Source organism: Sminthopsis crassicaudata, chromosome 1 (assembly GCF_048593235.1).
Source record: "Sminthopsis crassicaudata isolate SCR6 chromosome 1, ASM4859323v1, whole genome shotgun sequence".
NCBI lineage: Eukaryota > Metazoa > Chordata > Mammalia > Dasyuromorphia > Dasyuridae > Sminthopsis > Sminthopsis crassicaudata.
In genome coordinates this window covers 485,235,413-485,256,647 of record NC_133617.1, presented here as the reverse complement: position 1 = coordinate 485,256,647, position 21,235 = coordinate 485,235,413, and the positions used below count along the sequence as shown (strand labels likewise).

General features: G+C 40.5%; 1 protein-coding gene across 1 annotated transcript in view; it reads left to right on the top strand.

Annotated features, from left to right (window-relative positions):
- TNRC18 (trinucleotide repeat containing 18) overlaps positions 1-21,235 on the top strand; it is a 154,862-nt gene that overhangs the window by 121,220 nt on the left and 12,407 nt on the right. Inside the window, 6 exon segments of the mRNA XM_074281226.1 lie at positions 1,599-1,847; positions 6,902-7,335; positions 8,841-8,990; positions 13,213-13,354; positions 18,680-18,797; positions 20,952-21,027. Coding sequence (XP_074137327.1) covers positions 1,599-1,847; positions 6,902-7,335; positions 8,841-8,990; positions 13,213-13,354; positions 18,680-18,797; positions 20,952-21,027 — 1,169 coding nt within the window.

Here is a 21,235-nt window from a genome sequence, read left to right as displayed (position 1 = left end):
TTGGATTTGGGATGTTTCTTTTTCTCAATTCACTCCCAGACCATCAGAAGTCATCCCAGGAAAGCAAGAGATTTGGGAAATGGAAAAAAAAGTTAGTCTTATCCCTTGTTCTGACGTCAGTCTCTTAGGTTTCTGGACACCCTCATAAAGCAGTTATGTGCTGAGATCCTGGACAGTGAACCTTGACTGCTTTCTGATGGATGTCATTTTGGTCATAATGAGCTACAAAGCCATGTCTCATTTGGCTAGCTCTTTGTAGATTAGTCTAGGGACCTTCTAACTTGAGAAAACTTGAAGTCTTTTAACAGCTTAAAGGTCTTAAAGGCCACAAATGGTTAGCCCATCAGGGGAGAAGTAGTTTCAAGTTCCCTCTAGAACAATCATCTGCATGACTCAGATACTTTTTTTGGTTTTTTCATTTTGTTTTGCTTTTAGTGAGATAGACTACAAGGGAAGACCAGCTTTCTGTGATTCATATTTGAAATAATTTCATATTTGGCTTGGTCATTGATTCTCCCCTTGACTGGCCTTTCATATCCTTTTCCTGTGATTCACCGCTGGATTTTCTTTTCTTTGCTCTTCCCACCTGGTATTGGGACAGAGGATGCCAGCAGGTCATAACAGGACTCTAGAACTACTTTAACACACTCCTAGAGGAGTGGTCTGGTCTCTGTTGCTGCTAGTTTTAAATTCTTTATGGTCACTCTCTTCTCCCAAATAGAAAGGTAAACCCCTTCCTACTGTCCCCCTGCTGGAGCCCAGCCCAATCCAGATACATTTTATTGTCAGATTTACCACTTAAAAATGTGGTTCCCCATTTCCAGACTGAGTCCTTAGAGGCAAAGGAAGCCCAAGAGCCTGGTTACTGTCTTTTCCCTTCCACACCTCAGTTTCTTCCAATTCTATCCTTTTTCTTTCTTCTTCCTTTCCCTCCATACTTGGCCCTGCTTTGCTCCATCTCTCTTCCCTTTGGGCCTTTGTGTGTGAGTGTGTTGAAGCATGTCTGTGCAAAATGTGTGTGGATGGATATGTTCCTCTGTCTTCTGTGTGTGTCACTTACTGTCACTTTCCCCTCCTCTCCCACAGCACATACTGATTGGTATTCCCCTTACAAAAACTGATTTTAAAACTACTGGGGCCTAACCACAAGGTCCCTGATTGGTTAACAAATCCAGGAAGAAATGGTACAAAATGCTGGGTATCTGTCCATTTTGATTTTAAAAATTATTTTCCTTTCTTTGATGAAAAGGGGGTAAATATTTGTTGTCCTCCTCCCCCTGTTGGGCTCATCCCAAGGAACTGGTTAGTGTTAATCCTTCCAGTTCTTGAGGGATAAGGTATTTTGGGTTCTAAAGCTGTTTGGCTGCCTGGTTTGAATGGTTTTGAGTCTGTAGCTAGGTGAGAACCTTCAACACAGAGCAGAATCCAGAGCTCAACACCGGTGTAGTATGTAGGAAAATGGGAAATGGGGGAAAGAAACTTTACTACCCAACTGGGTGAGGGGAGAGGGGAGTTCTACTGGGGATACAGACTTTGGCAACTGCATGGTCCCCCTCTCCCCCAGATGTATAACAAGCTTCCTGTTTTCTGCATGCTAGATTATAGTTCTGGAGAGGAGGAAGAAGAAGATGAAGATGATGAAGAAGACGAGGAAGAAATGGACAGCTATGGGATGAATGGCCCCAACAGGCTGTCATCCCCATCTTTAGATGAGAGTGGTCTGGGGTTGCTGGCCCGATTTGCGGCCAGTGCCATGCCTAGCCCCATTGTGGCTCCCCCACTTTCTATCATCCAGTTGGAAGCCAAACAGAAGGCAAAAAAGAAGGAAGAAAGGCAGAATCTAATGGGTGAGTTCTGTGCTTGGGGTCAAGGGTAGAGGGAAAGTTTGGAGAGAGAACAGACGTGAGTACTTCATAGAGACCATGATCAACAAAGAGCTTTTAAGTGCCTCGTAAAATACATACAGGTGGTCACTGAAAACAAATCTCATTTAAAGTGATCCATTCAATAGAGCCCACTTTAAATGAGTTCACCTTTTGTAAAGGTATATTGATGTGTGAGTCAGCCATCTTCTTTTTATTGAGTAAGCCCAGGGCATTTAGCTGATCAATATTTGTTGTTCTGTGTGGTTGAGTCTCAATGAGAGATAAAGGTAGATGTCAGTACCTATTCATGCAAGTAAATATTCTCCAAGTTTTTGGTAAGGTGGCTCTTTGGAGTACTTGAATGTTCACAAAAAGGAGATGGCATTTTTTATTTGATACTCTGAGACTAGAGGGTGCCCAAGGAGAGCTAGAGATTTGGAAAATCTCACAGCGGAGGCTGAGAACTGAGATTGACATTATTCCCTCTCTTGATGAAAGTATTTTACTTTTCTATAGATTACTGGGAAAATACTAGATTGTTTTTTTTTGAGGGAACCCTCTTCATCGTTGCCCAAGGGATTCTTTCTATACAAAGGACCATGTTGCCTAATTCTTCTGGCTAGGGACTCGTGGAATCAGAGGATTATGGATGTAGAGTTTGAAGGGATCCTCAGAGGCAATCTAGTCATTTTACGGGTGAGGTCCTTGGGGCCCTGAGAGGTTAAATAATTTGCCTATGGTCTCAGTGTTAGTAAGTATTAGAGGTGGGGTTTGAACCCAGGAGCCAGTACTTTTTCCACTGTACCACAAAGGGCCTACGGTCAACTCTTGCCTTTACTCTCAGCTCAGCATGTTTTGCTTAAGAGATCATTCCAGTCTTTTTTTTAATAAAATGAAGATATTAAAATCTGTCCAATTCCTTTCTGATCTCCAAGGATTCATTAGATCAGGAAAAAAAGAATTGTATATACAGTCCTTTGCCTGCTGGGAAATAGTGGGAACAGCATGGGGGGGGGGGGTTTGTCAAGGTGTCTCATTTTTCTCTCCCTTTAGGGGATAGAAATCCCATTTAAAGCCATACCCTGCTCAGGGAAGCTGCTTAGTTATCATCAGTCTTCTGGGAGAGAGGAAGTTTGGGATTGGGGGTGCTCCCAGGTTTCCATTCAAAATTCAGGTCTGAATCTCATTCAAAGCTATGAACCACCTTCACTTACTGCTGCTCAGACAAATTGAGGAAACAGAACTACAGCCACATGCACTGGCCCTCTCCGCCCCTCTCTGGAGGAAGGAGGTGATCTAACCAAGGTGACCTCACTCTATTCCCTTTCAGAGCAGGAAACTTCAGCTCAGAGAGGTGTCACAAGTTAGTTCACATTTGTATCTCTCAGCACAGGGTTTGTGGGCCCCAGTCATAAAACTAGGAAGTGGCAAAACTGGACTCACGGGGCTGAACTCAAGTTGGGGATTTTTTTTCACACTAGCACACTTTTGTCCCTAACAGACCCCACGCTCAGAGTCAGTCCTCTTGAGCCAAGTCCCGGTGCTGACAGTGGAATAACTGAGTCGTATGTTCAGTCCCTCACCAGCGAGCTCTGTCCTGTCTTATTGCCTAATTCATAGGGTTGCACATAGACCTAGAAGGGATTCAGCTAATCCAGTCCCCTCTTTATAGATGAGTAAACAAGAGTCCCCAGAACTCTGCCCACAGAGGGCTTGTCCAAGATCACATAGTAAGTCAGAGAAGCCTAGGTTATCAGACTCAAATTTTGTTCCTCAAAGAAGTAACAATGTGGATAATAATCTGTAACTAACGTAATATGAAGTTGTATAATAGAAATGTAACATTGTCACTTGGAGCAGCCAGCCTATTTCATTGGACGGCCGATGGCCCACAAATGAGCTCTCTCCAGGGCCGGGGGCACATGCAAGGAGATGGCTGTGAATGCATTTTAGCATCTTAGGCCCGGGAAAAACCTCAGGAGTTATCTAGACTAACATGGACCCAAAGCATCCATCTCCTTTATAACACCTCTCTTCTCCTTCCAACAAGTATTTAACTAGAAAGCCACCTAATGACCCCAGGAGACTTGAACAGGGAGCCCACTCCCCTTTCTGGAATTAGAAAACCTAAGTACAGATACCGCCTATGAGGTTTGGAAAAGGCATTTATTTTTCAGATTTCATTTTCCTTAGCTCTAAGGTGAAGGATTTGGACTCGATTACTTCTGAAGTCCATTTCTGCTCTAAATCTCAGACCATATCACTTTTTTGTATTTCATGGAAATACAAATACAGACCGTGCTTAGACATGCGTCAAGGCTGATCCCTTTTATAAAAAGTAAATGCTCTGATTAAGGTATGAATTTTCCTTGACCTATATATTCTCATTAGTGTGTTTTTTCTCTCTCTATTCCTCCCTCCCTCTCTCTCTGTTTTTAGCTCTCTATGTCTCTTGCACTCTCTGTGTCTCTGTCTGTCTGTCACTCTTTCTCTATCTCTGTCTCTGTCTCACTTTTAACAGTGATTATTTATTATAATGGAAATCAAAGTATGAATTTTGCCAACCAACAAAATTAATAGATTATGGCCTTGCTTAATGAAAACTGTTAGTCACAGTAAAAATTTTGAGCCTAAATTTTTTTAACCATCATTTTAGCACTTGTTAATGCCCCCCCCCACGTATTTGTATTTATTCAATTATTAATTTTTACATGCATTTGTCATCTGTTTCTTTCAAGGTCCCTCCAAATACTGTCTTCTTTCTAACACTTTCTCTTTCTGTCTCTGTCTCTCTCTCTCTCACACATACATACACACACACATGCACACAGAGGGAGAAATAAAACCATAATTATAAACACTCATAGTCGGGGAAAAAAGAATTATTTTTTTAAACCTGTAGTCTCTATATCCCATTGATATGACCTTCTTTCAGATTATGAGCACCAGGGAATTGACACTGATCTGAGTCCACACATCGAGGCTGGCCTATGGGCTTGGTCTTTGAAAGGAGAGGAGAACTGCCCTCCCTCTCTCCTCAGGAGACAGATTGAACCACCTGAGAGGAGAGAGAGCACTTTATAGGAGAAAGCACACTCAAACTTCCACAAAGGTCTCCTAGAAGGAAAAACCAGAGTGAAGAGACATAAAGGCATGGAAGCAGGTGGAACACTTTAGTCACAGACAGATTGGACCATGTGTAGATAGAGAAGTCACAGGCCATGATAAGGCCTACAGGAAAAACCACGTACACTAAGGGGACACTAATGTTAGGCCTGTGAGAAAAGGGCACAGGTCCCTAATACTGACTCTTGTTGACTTTAAACTCCTCAAAATACAAACACACACACAAAATACACATATATCACAAATCTCCTTAGAGACTCCACTGCCTACAAGTAACTCTTTCTAGTATCTCAATTGTATTTTTTAGGTAACCCTAAGCTATGTAGCGGGTCCCCCTTCCCCCCAGACTTAAGGTAGACACCTCTGCCCTTTCAGCCATTTCTAAATCTTGTAGTAGTGAGTTAGGTGGCAGCCCTTGCTCTGACATTCATCACAGCTGCATTTTATTGCCTGCACCCCTAATAAGCCGTGAAACCCCCAAGCTGTGTCTAGGAGCTGTTGGAAGTCTGTTAATAAAAGATTGGTTAATAGCATCATTAAACTGGCAAGCAGATCCTTCCCTTAAAATATCTCCCAGTCTGGTCTCCTTCTGCTGCTGGCTTACAAAGTTGAGAGACAGAAAATGGAGCCTGGTGTAATGAAAAGGAACTAGGAGGTGGGAGATCCTGAGCTGCAACTCACGGTGTGACCTGGAAGGTCCTTGTACTCTTTGGGTTTCAGCGTCCTCCTCCTTGATTGGAGGGATGTCATCTCTAATGTCTCTTCTAGCTGTGAAAGTACCGTTCTGCTAATTTGGGGAGTTTTCATAGGGGATTTCTAGCCCCATTTTGTGAGAAATCAGAGCTTCCAGGAAATAGACCATGATGATTCTAGCCAATAATAAGCCTCTTCCATTAGTTGGGCCAATCTGAGAGTTAACCCGATTTCTTTAAGTGAATAACATTTTTTCTTCTTTCTTTCTTTCTTTCTTTCTTTCTTTCTTTCTTTCTTTCTTTCTTTCTTTCTTTCTTTCTTTCTTTCTTTCTTTCTTTCTTTCTTTCTTTCTTTCTTCCTTCCTTCCTTCCTTCCTTCCTTCCTTCCTTCCTTCCTTCCTTCCTTCCTTCCTTCCTTCCTTCCTTCCTTCCTTCCTTCCTTCCTTCCTTCCTTCCTTCCTTCCTTCCTTCCTTCCTTCCTTCCTTCCTTCCTTCCTTCCTTCCTTCCTTCCTTCCTTCCTTCCTTCCTTCCTTCCTTCCTTCCTTCCTTTCTCTCTCTCTCTTTCTTTCCTTCCTTCCTTTTTCATTCTTTCTTTTCAAACTCAGGATATAGTGAGAATGTCCCAACAAAGTATTCTGAAGCCTGAACTGAGTACAGCACTTCCTAAGGAGTTCATGAAACTCCTTCATGAAAGTTGTTCTCAGGGCCATAACATGCTGGAATTTTTACACTGAAAAGGCCCAGAATAGCTCTAAAAAGAGCAGGAGGGGTCAGAATTTGAAGCCCTGGAGGCAGATGAGATTTGGGAACTCTCTATGCCTGGTTGAAGGGGCCATTGAAAAAATGGAGGGAAGCATATAGGATACCCTTCTGACTTGTTCTTGGCTTTGGGACTTCTGCCATTTGTCTTTCCTCCCCTGATTCATAAGACAGGGTCACTTATTTCCCAGAAGGGAGAATAGCATCTCTTCTTTGCACACAGGGTTGTCAAGAATAGAAAGGGAGCAGGGACCGAGGATGGAAAGCAATGCTTCAGATGCAGTGAATCCAATGGGGTCTTCAACTCTGTCAGATACTCTTTTGTTGAATGAATTGATTGTTATTAAGGTGTTGGAAGGGAAGGAGATTTAATGGGGACTTCAAAAATACTCTGGCACCTACTGTCCACCCGCTGCTGAGTGGTATATGCCATAATCCTTTCATCCAATTGTATTTAGGGACTGAATTTGAGTACACCGATTCTGAGAGTGAAGTTAAAATAAGGAAGAAGTCCCCACCAGGTCTGCTTCGTGGGAAGAAGGGACTGATGGAGCAGGGAGGAGCCCCACCTGTACCCTCTGCCAGTACCCTGGGTATCAGTCCCCCTGTCCCGGAGAAAACCAAGATTGCTGTGGAGAAAGGGCGAAAGTCAAAGAAACTCAAGTCCCCCAAAGATTCAAGCTTTGAGTTTGGGCTGGAGGTGAGCGATGACGATCTGTGGAACAGGCGCCGGAGTGAGCGGATTTTCCTCCATGACGCTAGCACTTCAGCCCCGGTTCTGTCCCCTGCTTCCTCCACCCCTGTCTCCAAGGGAAGCCGCTGCGGCAAAGGGACCCCACTGAGCCCCAGAAAGGAAGGCGGCAAAGGGAAGGAGAGGAAAGAGCTCAGCAAGGTAGGGAGCTGGGAGAGGGCCGTCATGGAACGGGCTGTGTGTGGAGTGCTCTGACTTTTCTTGAGGGATTTTCTTTTTAGGATCTGGGGACAGGGTCTAGTGCTCAGCACAAGGTCTACCCTATAGACACTTAATAAATTCTGGCAAGGGACATGGAAACCAACCACACAGTATCCCTCTTTGGCAAATTTCAAGAATTTGAAATCACTCAGTCCCGGGAAGTAACCCCCTATGTCTACTGCTATTGTTCCTCCCTATTTTCTACTAGCGTCTTTCTCCCAATACTGATTTCTTTCTCTAGTCTGACTGTCCCAGCCATAGGCGACAGTGAGGTGCAGTGGGAAGAGTGCTGGCTGTAGGGTCAGAGGACCTGGATTCAAATTCTACCCTCTGACAGTTGTGTGACTTTGGAAAAGTCACTTAAATGTCCAAGGACCTCAGTTTCCATATCTAGAAGATGAAGGGATTGGACTTAGCCTCTGAGATCCCTTCCAAGGACCTCAAGAGATGAATTCTCTTGACCAACGTAGATTAGTTTTTTCCCTGCTAACTTATTTTTCCCCCTTTGTTTTATTTTCTAATTTTACATGTACTATAATTTTTTAAAAATACACATTTCTTTATGAATTCTGTTAGGAGAGAAAAATCAGAGCAGAAAAAAAAAAAGTGAACATAGAATGTGTTGATGTTGATTTATATTTGGTCTCCATTCCTTGTAACTTATAGTTTTAGATGAGAGTTGGCTAGAACCCAAAGGTCACAGAGCCAGTATGTGGCAGAGGTAGGATTTGAACACAGGATTTCCTGTATTAATAATAGCTAACCTTTCTATAGCACTTTCTAAATACCAGGCACTGTGCTAAGTGCTTTCCAATTAATATCCCTGGGGAGTCAGGAGTGTGGGGTGCTATTATGCCCATTTCACAGATGAAGAAACTGAGGCAAATGCCATTTAAATGCTTTAAGTGGTTTGCCCAGGATCATGTTTGAGGTCAGATTTGAATTCAGTACTTCTTGACTTCAAATCCAGTACTCTACTCACTATGCTACACTGCTTCTGTTTTTCAGATGGTACGTCCTTAAATCCTCACCCTAATCTGTGGCCGTAGCATCTCTATCCCACACCTCCTTTTTCCTTGCCTGGTTGATCAGGTTTTGAGCTTTCTTTGGGTTCCAGAATTCTAATATATAAATTATAATTTTGGGGGGAAGTGGTCATGGGAACCAATAAGTCATAAGATCTCTTTTTAAATGCAAATTTGAAGTAAGAATAGGCTCAGGGAAAGGGAGGAATTTCTTACTCTGGACCCATCCAGTTATTATTTTTTTAAAAAGCAGGTGGAGAGTGGTTAGGTTGATGCAAGGGCAAAGGAGACCACCATTGTGAGAAGATAGGATCTCAGGGAGGGAGGTGATGCTTAATGTACTTCCTCCTCTACCAGGGCCCCTTTCCTCTCAGCTGATCCTCTGACCTTGTCCATCTGCTGTGCTTGTCCCTCCAGCAGAAGAAGAAAGGAAAGGAGAGCTCCTGTTGTTCCTCCATGTCCCCACCTGGTATCCCTTCCCTGACCTCAGAGTCTCGGACATCCTTGACTAGCTCCATGGCCAACAAGAAGAACAAGGGCAAGGCTAAAGGGAAGGAAGTAAAGAAAGAGGTAAGTCTCTTTACCTCTCTGGGGCCAAAAGTAAAAAGAGAAGTACAAAGCAATGGACTTGGTTCTTTTATCTATCTTTGTCAGCATTTGGATGAGGATAGTGGTTCCTTAGATATAAAGTGTTAGAACAGAAGGAGATGATAGAAACCATCTAGTCCATGAATTCATAACTGGCATTCTGAATTTTCTTTAATATTGTAATAATTATATTTCCATTAAAATTATTTAGTATTTTATTTTCTCCCAATTACATGTAAAAGCAATTTTTAATATTCATTTTTTAAACTTCTGAATTCCAGATTCTCTCTCCTTTCTTCCTTTCCCATTCTTTTTCATAGAGAATGCAAGCAATTCAATATAGATTATATTTATGTAATCATGCAAAACATTTCTATAATATTTGTGAAAAAATAAACATAGGACATCTCTCCCCCCAAAAAAAAATAACTCAAGAAAAATAAAATTTAAAAAAAAGTGTGCTTCAATCTGCATTCAGCACTATCAGTTCTTTGTCTGGATATGGATAGCATTTTTCATCCTAACTCCAGACTTGAGAAAAGTTCTACCTTGCACAGCTGATTATTTTACAATATTGCTATTACTTTGTACACGGTACATTTCACTTTGCCTCAGTTCACAGAAGTCTTTCTGGTTTTTTTCTGAGAGCATCCTGCTTATTGTGTCTTAACAATGCGATAGTATTCCATCGTAATCATATAACATAATTTATTCAGCCATTCCCCAGTTGATGGGCATCCCTTCAAGTTTGAATTCTTTGCCCCCGGAAAATGCCGTCAGCATTTTTGTACATACAGGGTCCTTTTCCTTTTTTTTTTTTTTTTTTTTTTAATCTCTTTTGGGAATATTAATGGTATTACTAGTCAAAGGGTATACATGGTTTTATAGCTCTTTGGGAATAGGATAACTATATTTCAATAGATTTTGGTTCATTTTGTAATCCTATATTTATTTTATATATTTAAAAACATTCTGAACTGAGCATGGTAGCCCAGACTGTAGTTCCCTGCTTTTGGCGAAGCCAGAGCTAGCCTCAGGAGTTCAAGAGTTTTGATCAGAATTTGATTTAAAGCCAAAGCCAGCGCCGATATGACAAGCTTCCAAGAGTGGTTAGGCTACCAGGCTGCTAAGAAGGGACACTGGGCTGAGAAAATGGAGTAGGTTCCAGTTTCTATATATCAGTATTAGGATCGAGCCCTCAAGGAGCTTACAATTTAATGAAAGGGGGGGAGGGTCAGGAATAGGAAAAGGACCCAACATTGTGCAAAAATCAAAGAAGTCCCAAAGTAGTACAACTGGATGAGAAATGAGGAGATATTCTAACTGGGATTTGCTCCCTAAATGAAAATTTTGGAGTTCAAGGCACCACCTTTCAATCATAGGGGACGGGGGCGGGAGGAACAGGGGTGAAGTAGAATACCAAGGCTGATAGTTTCTTGAAGGATGATGACTCTATAACTATGAGCAAACAAATCCTCTCTGTTCTTCTTTTTCCTCAACTGTAAGGTGAAATGAAAAACAATAATTGTATTACTGAGCTCATGGGATTGTTGTATGGGAAGGCTTTTTTTTTTTTTTTACTTTTTTTTTAGTTTTGTCATTTTTGCTTGTTTTGTTTTTCTTCTTTTTTAATTTAAATTTTGTTTCAATTGGCAAAAGTCAGTATTCTTTTTTTTTTTTTTTTTTTTTTTTTAAATCATTGTCATCCTTGATTTAAAAAAAGAAAAAAAAAACTAAAAACTTTGTAGCAAATGGGCACAATCAAGCAAAACAATTTTCCTCCTTGGCCCTGTCCAAAAAATCTGCATCTCGACTCCGTCACTTCCACTTCATCCTCAGTCCTTGGGAACTCTGGTTGGTTATTGCATTGATTAGAGTTCTTAAGTCTTTCAAAGTTGTTTGTTTTCATAATATTGTTATTGTATAAATTCACTCTGTAAAATACAAGTCTTCCCAGTTTCCCTAAAACCATCCTCTTTATCAGTGATTATGGCATAATGGTATTTCCTTACATTCCAGGTCCCTTAATTTGTTCAGCCATTCCAAAATGACGGGCACCTTCTTAGTTTCCAGTTTTTTGCCAATGAAAAAAGAGTTGTTACGAGTATTTTATACACAAAGTATTTTCTCTTTAATTTAGGTCTAGTAGTATTATCACTGGACTGTTGATGGGTATGTTCACACTTTAGTAATTTTCGGGGCCTTGTTCCAAATTACTTTACAAAATGGCCATACCAATTCACACTTCCACCAATAGTTCTTTAATGTGTCTCTCCCACCTTCATCCCCCCATGGCTCCTGCATCATTTGTCATTCTTCTTTTTTGGGTCAATTTTGCTAATCTGATAGGTGTGATGTGGAATCTCAGAGTTGCTTTAATTTTGAATTTCTATAATTAGTTATTTGGATTTTTTTTAACCTATTTTCATAGCTCAATTTTTTTTCTTTAGAAAATTTCTATTCATATCCTAGGAAAATTTTTTTAAGACATCTTAAATTTTTTTTTTTTATTGATAAGTTTTATTTTTTCATCACTTATTTTTCTCAATGCATCTTCCCTTTTAAAAGAATAAAAAGAAAAAAAAAGTTAAGCAAAAATAATCATTATATTTGAAAAGCTGGACTAAATTATATAATGGGCTATAGTTCCTCTCCTTTGGAAAGAACCTTGAGGAAGGGTGGCCTTCTACCTCTTCTTTGGGGTTAATCTTGGTCACTATAATTTTATCACATTCATTTTGTTCTTTTGCTACTGTTCTTTCCATTTACATCACTGTAGCCATTGTGTATATAGTTTGCCTAGTTCTGCTTAACTTCATTTTGCAGCTTTAAAATTCTGTAATTTTAGCACTCACATCAACTTCTCGGAAATTTCTCCCCCTAGATCATGGCTTCTTAAACTTTTTCCACTTGTGACCCCCTTTTTGTCCAAAAAATTTTTGTGACTCTGAGTATATAGGTACACAACTCAAACATTTACTGACAGTAAATCGTAATTTCACGACCCCTACGTTTAGTTACAAGATCCCATATGTGGTCACGAACAATTTAAGAAGCTGGGCTTTATACCTTTATTGCTATTATTCTATAGGTCGTCTTTGGGAACTAAGGAGTAGAAATAGAAGAAATGACAGCTTGTCTGGGGCTCTGAACTGACCAGGAACCAAAGAGATGAACCCTATTCAGACCAGCAATAATCTTCAGTGGTGGCTAGATCAGTTCCCATAATGCCTTGCCCCTTAATATAGTAGTCAAGAATGTCAGATCATTGATGAACCCTTTTCCATCCAGATGTTCAGACTGTTTTGCAACCCATGGGATAAATGCCTTGTTGTTCTTTGTGGTATTTTAGCTCTACCTGGTGTTGACTACCATGAATTCTATTCTTTAGATCTCTTTGAAAAATCACAATAGCCCATCTTTCATACCTGGGATTCAACATCCTAATATTTACTGAGTATCTAATGGTGCTAATTTTAATGGAAAGATGGGTCACTTGGAAAATGGAATTTTAATACAATAGTCACTATTTGTGCTTCAAAAAATACTTTCTCTTTTTTAGTCACTTATATAATTCTTTGCTCATGAAGCCTAGAAACATTAGATTAAATTATTATAAGAGATGGCTCCTGGGGAGAGAAGGTAGCAATAAAATTCGATTTTTAAAATAAACTTAAAAAAACAAGGTGACATTTAGAATCAAACACCTAGTCATTAGACATTCATGATTTACAGAGCTCAGGTCTTCTGACTGTGCTCAATGATTTCACCCTTTATGTCTAAATCATGTTCCCCTTTGGGGCTTATCTTGGTGTATGTTGTGAATTTTGATCTATACCTAATTTCTGTCAGACTATTTTCCAGTTCTCTCAATATCTGCATCTTCCTGAGTGTCTGGGACTGGCCAAAATCATCTTGGTACAGTATAATGGTATTCTGGTTCTCTCTTTGACTTCTCCTCTGTCTCTAATCTCATTACTGGAGAAAAAAAAAAATGACGTAATCACTCAGTCCTTTAGCTGGAATAATAAATAATTTTTTGAGGGTTTGTCCAACCAATGAAAATTATAAAGACTTTATTCTATAAGGATGGTTTAATAGCATGGCAATATGGTCTCCTAATTTTTGCCACCATTGAGTTACAGGGGACATAATCTCTATTTTCAAGGATTTCACAATCTTGTGTGTTTCTGACCAACTCTAGAACCGAGGGAAGGGAGGAGCTGTGAGTAAGCTGATGGAAAGTATGGCAGCTGAAGAGGATTTTGAACCCAATCAAGACAGCAGCTTCTCCGAGGATGAGAACTTGCCCTTGAGCATGTTGGTAGAGCGGCCGCTGACTCCAGGTGAGGGAAAGGAAGAACTGGGGCCTGGAGACAAAAGGACAAGGCCTTCCCATGCTATAGTACCATCCATGGGTCACCACCAATGCATTGTCAAAAATGTCCTTGGTGTGTTATTAGTCTAAGCTTTCCAAAAAGAACAAAGGGGAAAAAGAAGACTATCCTGGTGACTAAGGCAAAAGTGGAGATTTAGATAAAAGCCAGAAGTATGTAAATAAATGCAGTTATGGATGTAAATAAGACCACACAGATTTCATACATAGTCACATATTCCATTCAATATTCTGTATTTTATTGTGGTGTGTTGGGGGTTTTTAGGCCTGCTGCAGTGAATAAATAAATAAGGCACTGGAGTTGGAATCAGGCAGACCTGATCAAATCCTCCCTCAAACATCTCCTAGCTGTGTGATCACGAACAAACTACTTGGCTTCTCTTGGCTTTAGTTTCCTCCTGGGTAAAAGGAATGAGTTAGAATTGATATTTTCTAAGACCCTTTCCAATTCTTACATCTATGACTCTTTAAGTGCTACTGTGCTGGAAAGTCTTTGAATATGGGCCCAGGAACAGGCTTCAACTTGCCAAAGGCATTCAGAAGAGATATTCAGAACCTCTTTCTCATTCCCTACCCTCTCCCAACCCCATCCCACTGCACACATAGTCCCTTTCTGAAAACTTCACCAACTCTATCCTACAACTTCTGTCCACCGTAAAATGAAGTCTGTTGTCCAAGGACCAGCCTAGCTAAGTTTGGATAGATTTATCAGATTGAATAAAAGGTGATAGATTTCTAGCCATAGAAACTTTATTTTTCTTTCTTTTTTTGGCTAGGCAGTTGGGGTTAAATGTCTAAGGCTGGATTTGAATTCAGATCCTCCTGACTCCAGAATTGGTGCTTCATCCACTGGGCTATCTAGCAGCCCCACAGAAGCTTTCAAAGACCATGCTAAGCTATAGAAGGCTTATAATCTTTGTAGCAATAAGTGAGTCCTCACACTGATAAAATCACAGCTTCTTAAAGTATATATATATATAAAGTATAAAGTCAAAGTCTATGTACAAATCAATTTAAGTATATGTGTATTTATAGAGGTAAATTTAGGTATTTATATAGAAATACAAATGTATATAGTAAATATATATGTTGGTGGGAGTATGTTTGAGTATATATATACAGATATAGATGCAGATGTTAGTTATGGGCAGTAGGGTAGGAGGAGACATGGTGGATGGCTTGAGGTAGAGACACAGAATATTGATTTTTTTTTTTAAATAGTAGCTTTTTATTTTCAAAATACACACAAAGATAGTTTTCAACTTTCACCCTTGTGTTCCAAATTTTTCTCCCTTTCTTACCCCAGCCCCCCTCCCTTAGACATCAAGTAAACCAATATATGTTAAACATGTGGACACAGGCACACCTGAGATCCCATCAAATTCAGGTTCACGAGTAAAAAGGCTGCAAACAATGAGCTAAGCAGCACTGTCTAACGCTCCTGGTAGGTCTAATAGGTCTAAAACATTGTCAGAGGGGAAGGATTAAAGGGGTGAGGAAAAAAATAGATGATGAAAGCAAGTTAGAGAAAAAAGAAAGGAGATAAAGTAAGGGAAGGGAAGCAATGAAGAGAGAAAGAAAAGAAAATCTGGAAGATGACGGGCCAGGCCATAGATCTTCCTTCCCCAAATTGAATAATGTCCTGGAATCTCTGGATAAATTTGAGGAGAGCTTGCCAAGTTGATTGGCATAGTGTAATGTCCTAAGTGAGAGATGCTGTCTCTTCTTCAAATTATGCTCCCCCCTCAGTGCTAGCTATCATTCCATTTAGGCCAATGGTTTCCAATGGTTTTTGTCCCATGAATGTCTTTCAATAACAGTTTTTTAGAAAGTGACAAGAACCCTGGGGTGGATGGTTATATTCAGACAAAGTAAGGTAATTGTGCAATTATTTACTGCTTTAAAGGCACCCTTAAAGAATTTCCAGTACAAATTCTTTGGACCATCATTTTGTACTTCCAAATGATTCCCTCTAAATGGAACCATTGACTTAGACCGAACTTCTTGTACTGAAGCTCTTCCTCAGGAATAACCAAGGAAATGGATAATGAAAAGACCATAGACCGTTGAAATCTATAGAGACTCACAAGCTAACTGAAGCCAGAACTTTCAAGCTCCCTTGACTATGGTCTCAGTCTACTATGGTGTCAGTCTGGACTTCTTTGATTTCTCTTCCCAGTCCTTGCTTTAAAAAAAACAACAATAAAAATTATGATTCTGGCTTAACCACATGCTGAATAATTGCCAGTGAGCAGATAGTGATTCTGCATCTTTCTTCTGATGGAGAAAGAACCTTGGTTCTTTGAGGTCCAGATTCCAGAGCCAACACACGACTTTGTTGTCATGGTTTTAGTTAGTCCAATTAACCATCTCATCAGTATGACATAGATCAAATTCAGAACTTGGAATAAAGAAAACTTGAGTTTAGATCCTATCTCATTAAACTTACTAAGCACTCTCAGTCTCAATTTGCTCATCTGTAAAATGGGGGAAATAATAGCATCTCCTCATAAGATTGTTATGAGGCTCAAGTGTAAAGCACTTTTGCAAATATTTAAAGCACTATATAAATGTCAACTTTCATTGCTGTTATTGAGAGACAGATTCATCCTTCAAAATAATTTAAATTATGGTAGAGTGCTCTCTGTTATGCTACCTCATACTCATACAGTATGCATATCCTGAACTTTTTCTCTTATATAAGGGGGCATCAGGCTTCTAAAGCAAACTAAATTTTCTGTATTGTTTGTCCTTTGTTATTGAAGAGGACTATGACATGCAAATGAATTGGATTTGAGTGAGGGAGGGCCATGCAAGATCACCTGCCCCCTTTTCCCTCCAGAGCCACCTGGCTCCAGTGGCCAGGTATAGATCAGGATGACTGGAGATGACCCTCAAACCTTATTGATGAATAAACCCTTGGAAAGGCTCATCTTTGAATGCCCTATAGACTGTACATCAGTTCACTGAAAATGAAAGAGAGTAACCAAGGTGTGTACTCCAGAATTTTAGTTTTTGAACTTTTAGTCAGCAAATATTTGTTTAATGCCTACCATGTTCCTCTCACTGTGCTCATCTTTGGGGATAACTTTGAGGAGATCATAGTCAAGAGGGGTAAAGAACATGCAAAAAACTATGTTTTAAAAAGCTATTTATAGGATAAATTGGAAATAATCAACAGAGGGAAATGCTTCCCATATAGAAGATGGCACTTTATTTATTTTAAGTAGTATTTTATTTTTCCAAGTATACGCAAAGATAGTTTTTAACATTCACCTTTGCAAAACTTTGTGTTCCAAATTTTTCTCCCTCTCTCCCTCCCTCCCTCCTTCCCAAGACAGCAAGCAATCCGATATAGATTAAACATGTGCAATTCTTCTAAACATATTTCTATATTCGTCATGCTGTGCAAGAAAAATCAGATCAAAAGAGAAAAAAAAACACAAGAAAGAAAAAAATCCAAGCAAACAAACAACAACAACAACAACAAAAAGGTGAAAATATTATGCTTTGATCCATATTCAGTCTCCATAGTTCTTTCTCCAGATGTGGAGTCCATTGGAATTGAGATAGTGGGATTTTAGCTGGAATTTGAAGAAACCTAGGAAAGCCATCTAGGAGAAGGAAATGAAAGGGTGGAGCTCAATCGGTGAGAATGCCCAGAGTCTGGAGATGGAGTGCCTTGTTTGAGGAGCAGCAGAAGTCCCGTACCACTATAGACAGTGGAAAGAGGAGGGGGGGCCTAAGGCATTTAAAAAAAAAAAACAAAAAAAAAAGGAAAAATGGTGTGAGGAAGAAGTTTATAAAGGCCTTTGAATGTCAAGCAGGATTTTGTATTTGAGCCTTAAAGGTGATAGGGAACCATTAGAGCTTTTTGAGAGCTTTTTGCAGAGAAACCCATTTGGGTGGCAGTTAATAGCAGCCTTGAAAATTATAGGAAAGCTCTCTTGACTACTTATTGTTTGCCCTATGACACTCCCAGAGTAGAGGTGGGAAAGGGAGGGAAGTAGAAGACATAAAGCTCCATCAGTATTCTGATTGACTTGAAACGTATTGGTCCGTTGGACATTCAGAAAGTGTCTAATGCTCCTGGGTGCTGAGGAGAAGTACAGGGACTACCCAGCCCCAGCTTTGTCCACAGTGTGTCAAAATCCATGAAAAGAACAGCTATGTTAAATAAGCCAATAAGTCAAGTCACCAAGCATTTAATAAGTGCCAGTCACACTAAGATACAATAAAGGCAAGAAGAGTTTCTGCTCTCCAGGAGCTCACAATCCACTAGGCACAGTTGGTTTGGTGGATAGAGAGTGGGCCCTGAAGCCTGAAAGATCTAGCTATCAGTCCTACTCCTGCATGTCCTGGCTCTGGGATCCTGGGCACACTTCCCTATTCCGCACTTTAAGACTGTGAGTTGCAAAGCTGGTAACCTTCTTTGGTAGAGGAAATTTCATCATCTGGACTAAAAGTCAGGAAACCTGAGTTCAAATCTGCTTCCAGACTCTGCCAGTTGTGTAATTCTGGGCAAATCATTTAACTTGTTTTGTCTCCAATTCCTCAACTATAAAATGGGGATAATAATGGCCCCCTGGGGTGAGGGTCCGAGCTAAAATGCCCCCTTCCAGAGGAAGCTTTCCTGATCCCTCTGCATGGCAGGCTCTGATTCTCTCCGACTTCTCTCGTCTGCACCCGAATGGTTTTGTCTCCCCTACTGCACTGGGAGCTTCTGTATATACCACTGAAGAGCACTTCTCGGTTCCTAGGCAATTCCCTAAGACCATAAGTTACAGAGATGCTGACCTATGGATGGAAGGAGTTTTCTCGTCTGAGAGGACTCTGTATTAATGAGAATCACAGGTTCAGTTCTAGGTCTGTGTCACCTTTCCCTTTCCCCCCCTCATGAATAATTGAGAACGGGCTGCAGGAAACCATTTGATGTATTAGTGGCCTGGGGGTGATTCTGCACAGTGTACAATCTCAAAAGATCAAATAGGAGAAAGAACAGGAAAGGGGAAATAAGCATTTCTGTGGAGCCAGCTGCTCCACAAGCCAGGGGGAGAGAAGCTAGCTCCAGGAGTTCACTCGTGGGGAGAAAAAAAGCGAGTGAGAGGCTTCCTAATTGAGGTTCCCTGCATTCTGCTGAGTAGGAAGGCTGCCATTCATCTGGTGACAAGTAATAAATCCTTCCTGGACAGACACCATTTCTCTGTGCTGACTCAGATCCTTCTGATTGGGGAACAGGGTGGCTCATTCCTGCTGTCCCTTCCCTGTCCCACAGCCCCTCGATCCTGTATCATTGACAAGGATGAGCTGAAGGACGGATTGCGGGTCCTCATCCCCATGGATGACAAGCTGTTGTATGCTGGGCACGTGAAGACGGTCCACTCGCCTGACATGTGAGTTATGTGAGGAGCTGGGTCCTGGGTCCCCCCCCCCCAGTCTGGGCAAAGGTTAAAGGTAGGGGGCCCTGACAAAGGGCCCGGCAAGTCACAGAGCCAGAAGGAATCCCAAAACAGGGGAAACCATGAAGGAAAAAATGACGTACAGGCTAAGAGGGCTGGAGGATAGCCTCTTCATTGGAGTCTGGTTGAGGCTTGTCAGATTTCCCAAAGGTCTGAGGGACTGAGGAAGCTCTCCTTGGCAGTGAAGAAAACCCTTTTAATAGATCAGAATCTAGTGAAAGCTATGGACCCCTCCGAATCATGTTTTTAAGTACATAAAATAAAATGCATAGGATCAGAAAGGAAATGAGTTAGTATGAAATAGAGGAATCAAAATATTTTCAAAAAGCAAGTTCTTAGACCCCAAGTTTGGAATTCCTGCTCTAGATCATGGCTTCATTAGACTGAGGAGTTCTTGTATAACTAATTAATCAATGGCCTAGTTCTTCTCAACCACTTATATCCAACTTAATTCACAAAACATAGTACAGTATTGTATTATAGTAGTGTGTATGTACAGGGAGAGGCAATGAGAGGGTGACTGGTGCAGTGGGTAGAGAGACAACTCCTTAAGAGACAGCAAGACCATTTCAAGCCCCCTTTCTTAACATATATTGACTGTATAGGCAAATTGCTTAATTTTTATCTCAGTTTTCTCATCTGTAAAATAGGGATAATAACACTTTCCTTGCAGGGTTATTGTGAGGATCAAATGAGATAAGTAATTGTAAAATGTTTAGCACAGTGCTAGGCACATAGTAAGTGCTGTTTAAATATTAGCTATTACTATTGTTATTAACATTTTCCCTGTCACTCTCTTAAGTGCAGGCAATTCGCAAAACAACCAAGACTTGATTTATATCTTTTTATGGTTTATGGTTAAATAAGGAATAAATGCTCACACTGAAAACTGGACTGGCTCCAGCACATTCGTTTCCATCTTTATGCCTAGAACTCACTATCATAACACACTCATTCTATATTGGCAAATAGTACCCCTAGGGGTCATTACCATTAAATAATGCTAAGGGTGGCTAGGGCCAAGTGAGGGGCGAGAGCTAAGGAATCCAGGTCTTCCACAGTTACAGTTTGGAAGAATCAAGTTGCTAGGCTATGCTTTTAATTATTTAAAATTTTATGATTTTTTTTTTATATATTTTTTCCCTAATGACAAAAGTGTATTCTCTACTTCCCCTCCCCCCCTCCCCCCAATCTGGAGACAAAAGTACATAACCAAGCAAAACAAATTTTCAAATTGGCCATATCCAAAAATATATCTTCTTTTGCTCTCTGAGTCCATCCCCCTTTCTCAGGAGATAGCGTACTTCCCCTTGGGCCTCTGGAATTAGAATTGATCTCTATATTGATCAAAGACCTTATGTTTTTCAAAGTTGTTTGTTTTTACAAAGTTGTTGTATAATGTTATTGCATAACAGCAACAAAGATTTCTCTCAGTTCTGTTCATTTCACACTACTTCAGGTCATACAAATCTTTCTAGGTTTTCTTAAAAATCTTCCCTTTAGTTTTTCTATTACTTTCATTTCCAAATGTATCCCTAACTAGTTCCAAAAGTTTTGAAGAGAGAAAAAGAGCATATCAGCAAACCAACCGAACATATCAACTGAACCTGATATATATTTTATACCTACATTCCCCCACTTATCCAAAAAGATATCCCCCCCCAATTAATTGCCTGTCTTCTAAGATTCTCTTTGAGGTTCTTCTGCTATTGCTTTGACCCTCTCCCAAAGACACCTACTTGGTGAGACCCGAGGTGATGACCCATGGAGACTAAGGCATGGGGCATGGAAGAAGGAAAGGACTTCATTTAAGGGATCTCCCTTAGCCATCACTTGACCCATCAGTGGTAGTCAGAGGGAAAGTGACCTTCATCCAGTCTCTGTGGAAGGAAGCTGGAAGAGAAGGGAGCTGTGCCCTGGGGATGGAGAGCATGGCCATGTCACAACAATTGAATTCAATGACGGTCCAAAGAATTTGCAGTCCTGGTTGGAATTAAATTGAATGAATTCATTGAAGGCAATGAAAGAAGTTTTCAATATTGATGAGTTTCCCAGTGGCTTGACACTTATTCTGATCTGGTATTTTAGATACCGAGTGGTGGTAGAAGGAGAGAGGGGCAACCGGCCCCACATCTATTGTCTGGAGCAGCTCCTGCAGGAAGCGGTGAGTGAACGTGACCTTTTCCTTTGATAGGAGGGTTTGGAATAGGAGAGGAAGAAAGTTACAGAGGAAACACATAGTCATCATTCCATGGGATTCCAGTTCCACAGAGAAATATAGAGAAAATTTAAGGCTTTTCCTTTCCCCAATGCTTTGGAAGAAGCACTGAATTAGAACGAAGACTCTTCTCATGACCCCATTTTTTAAAAAT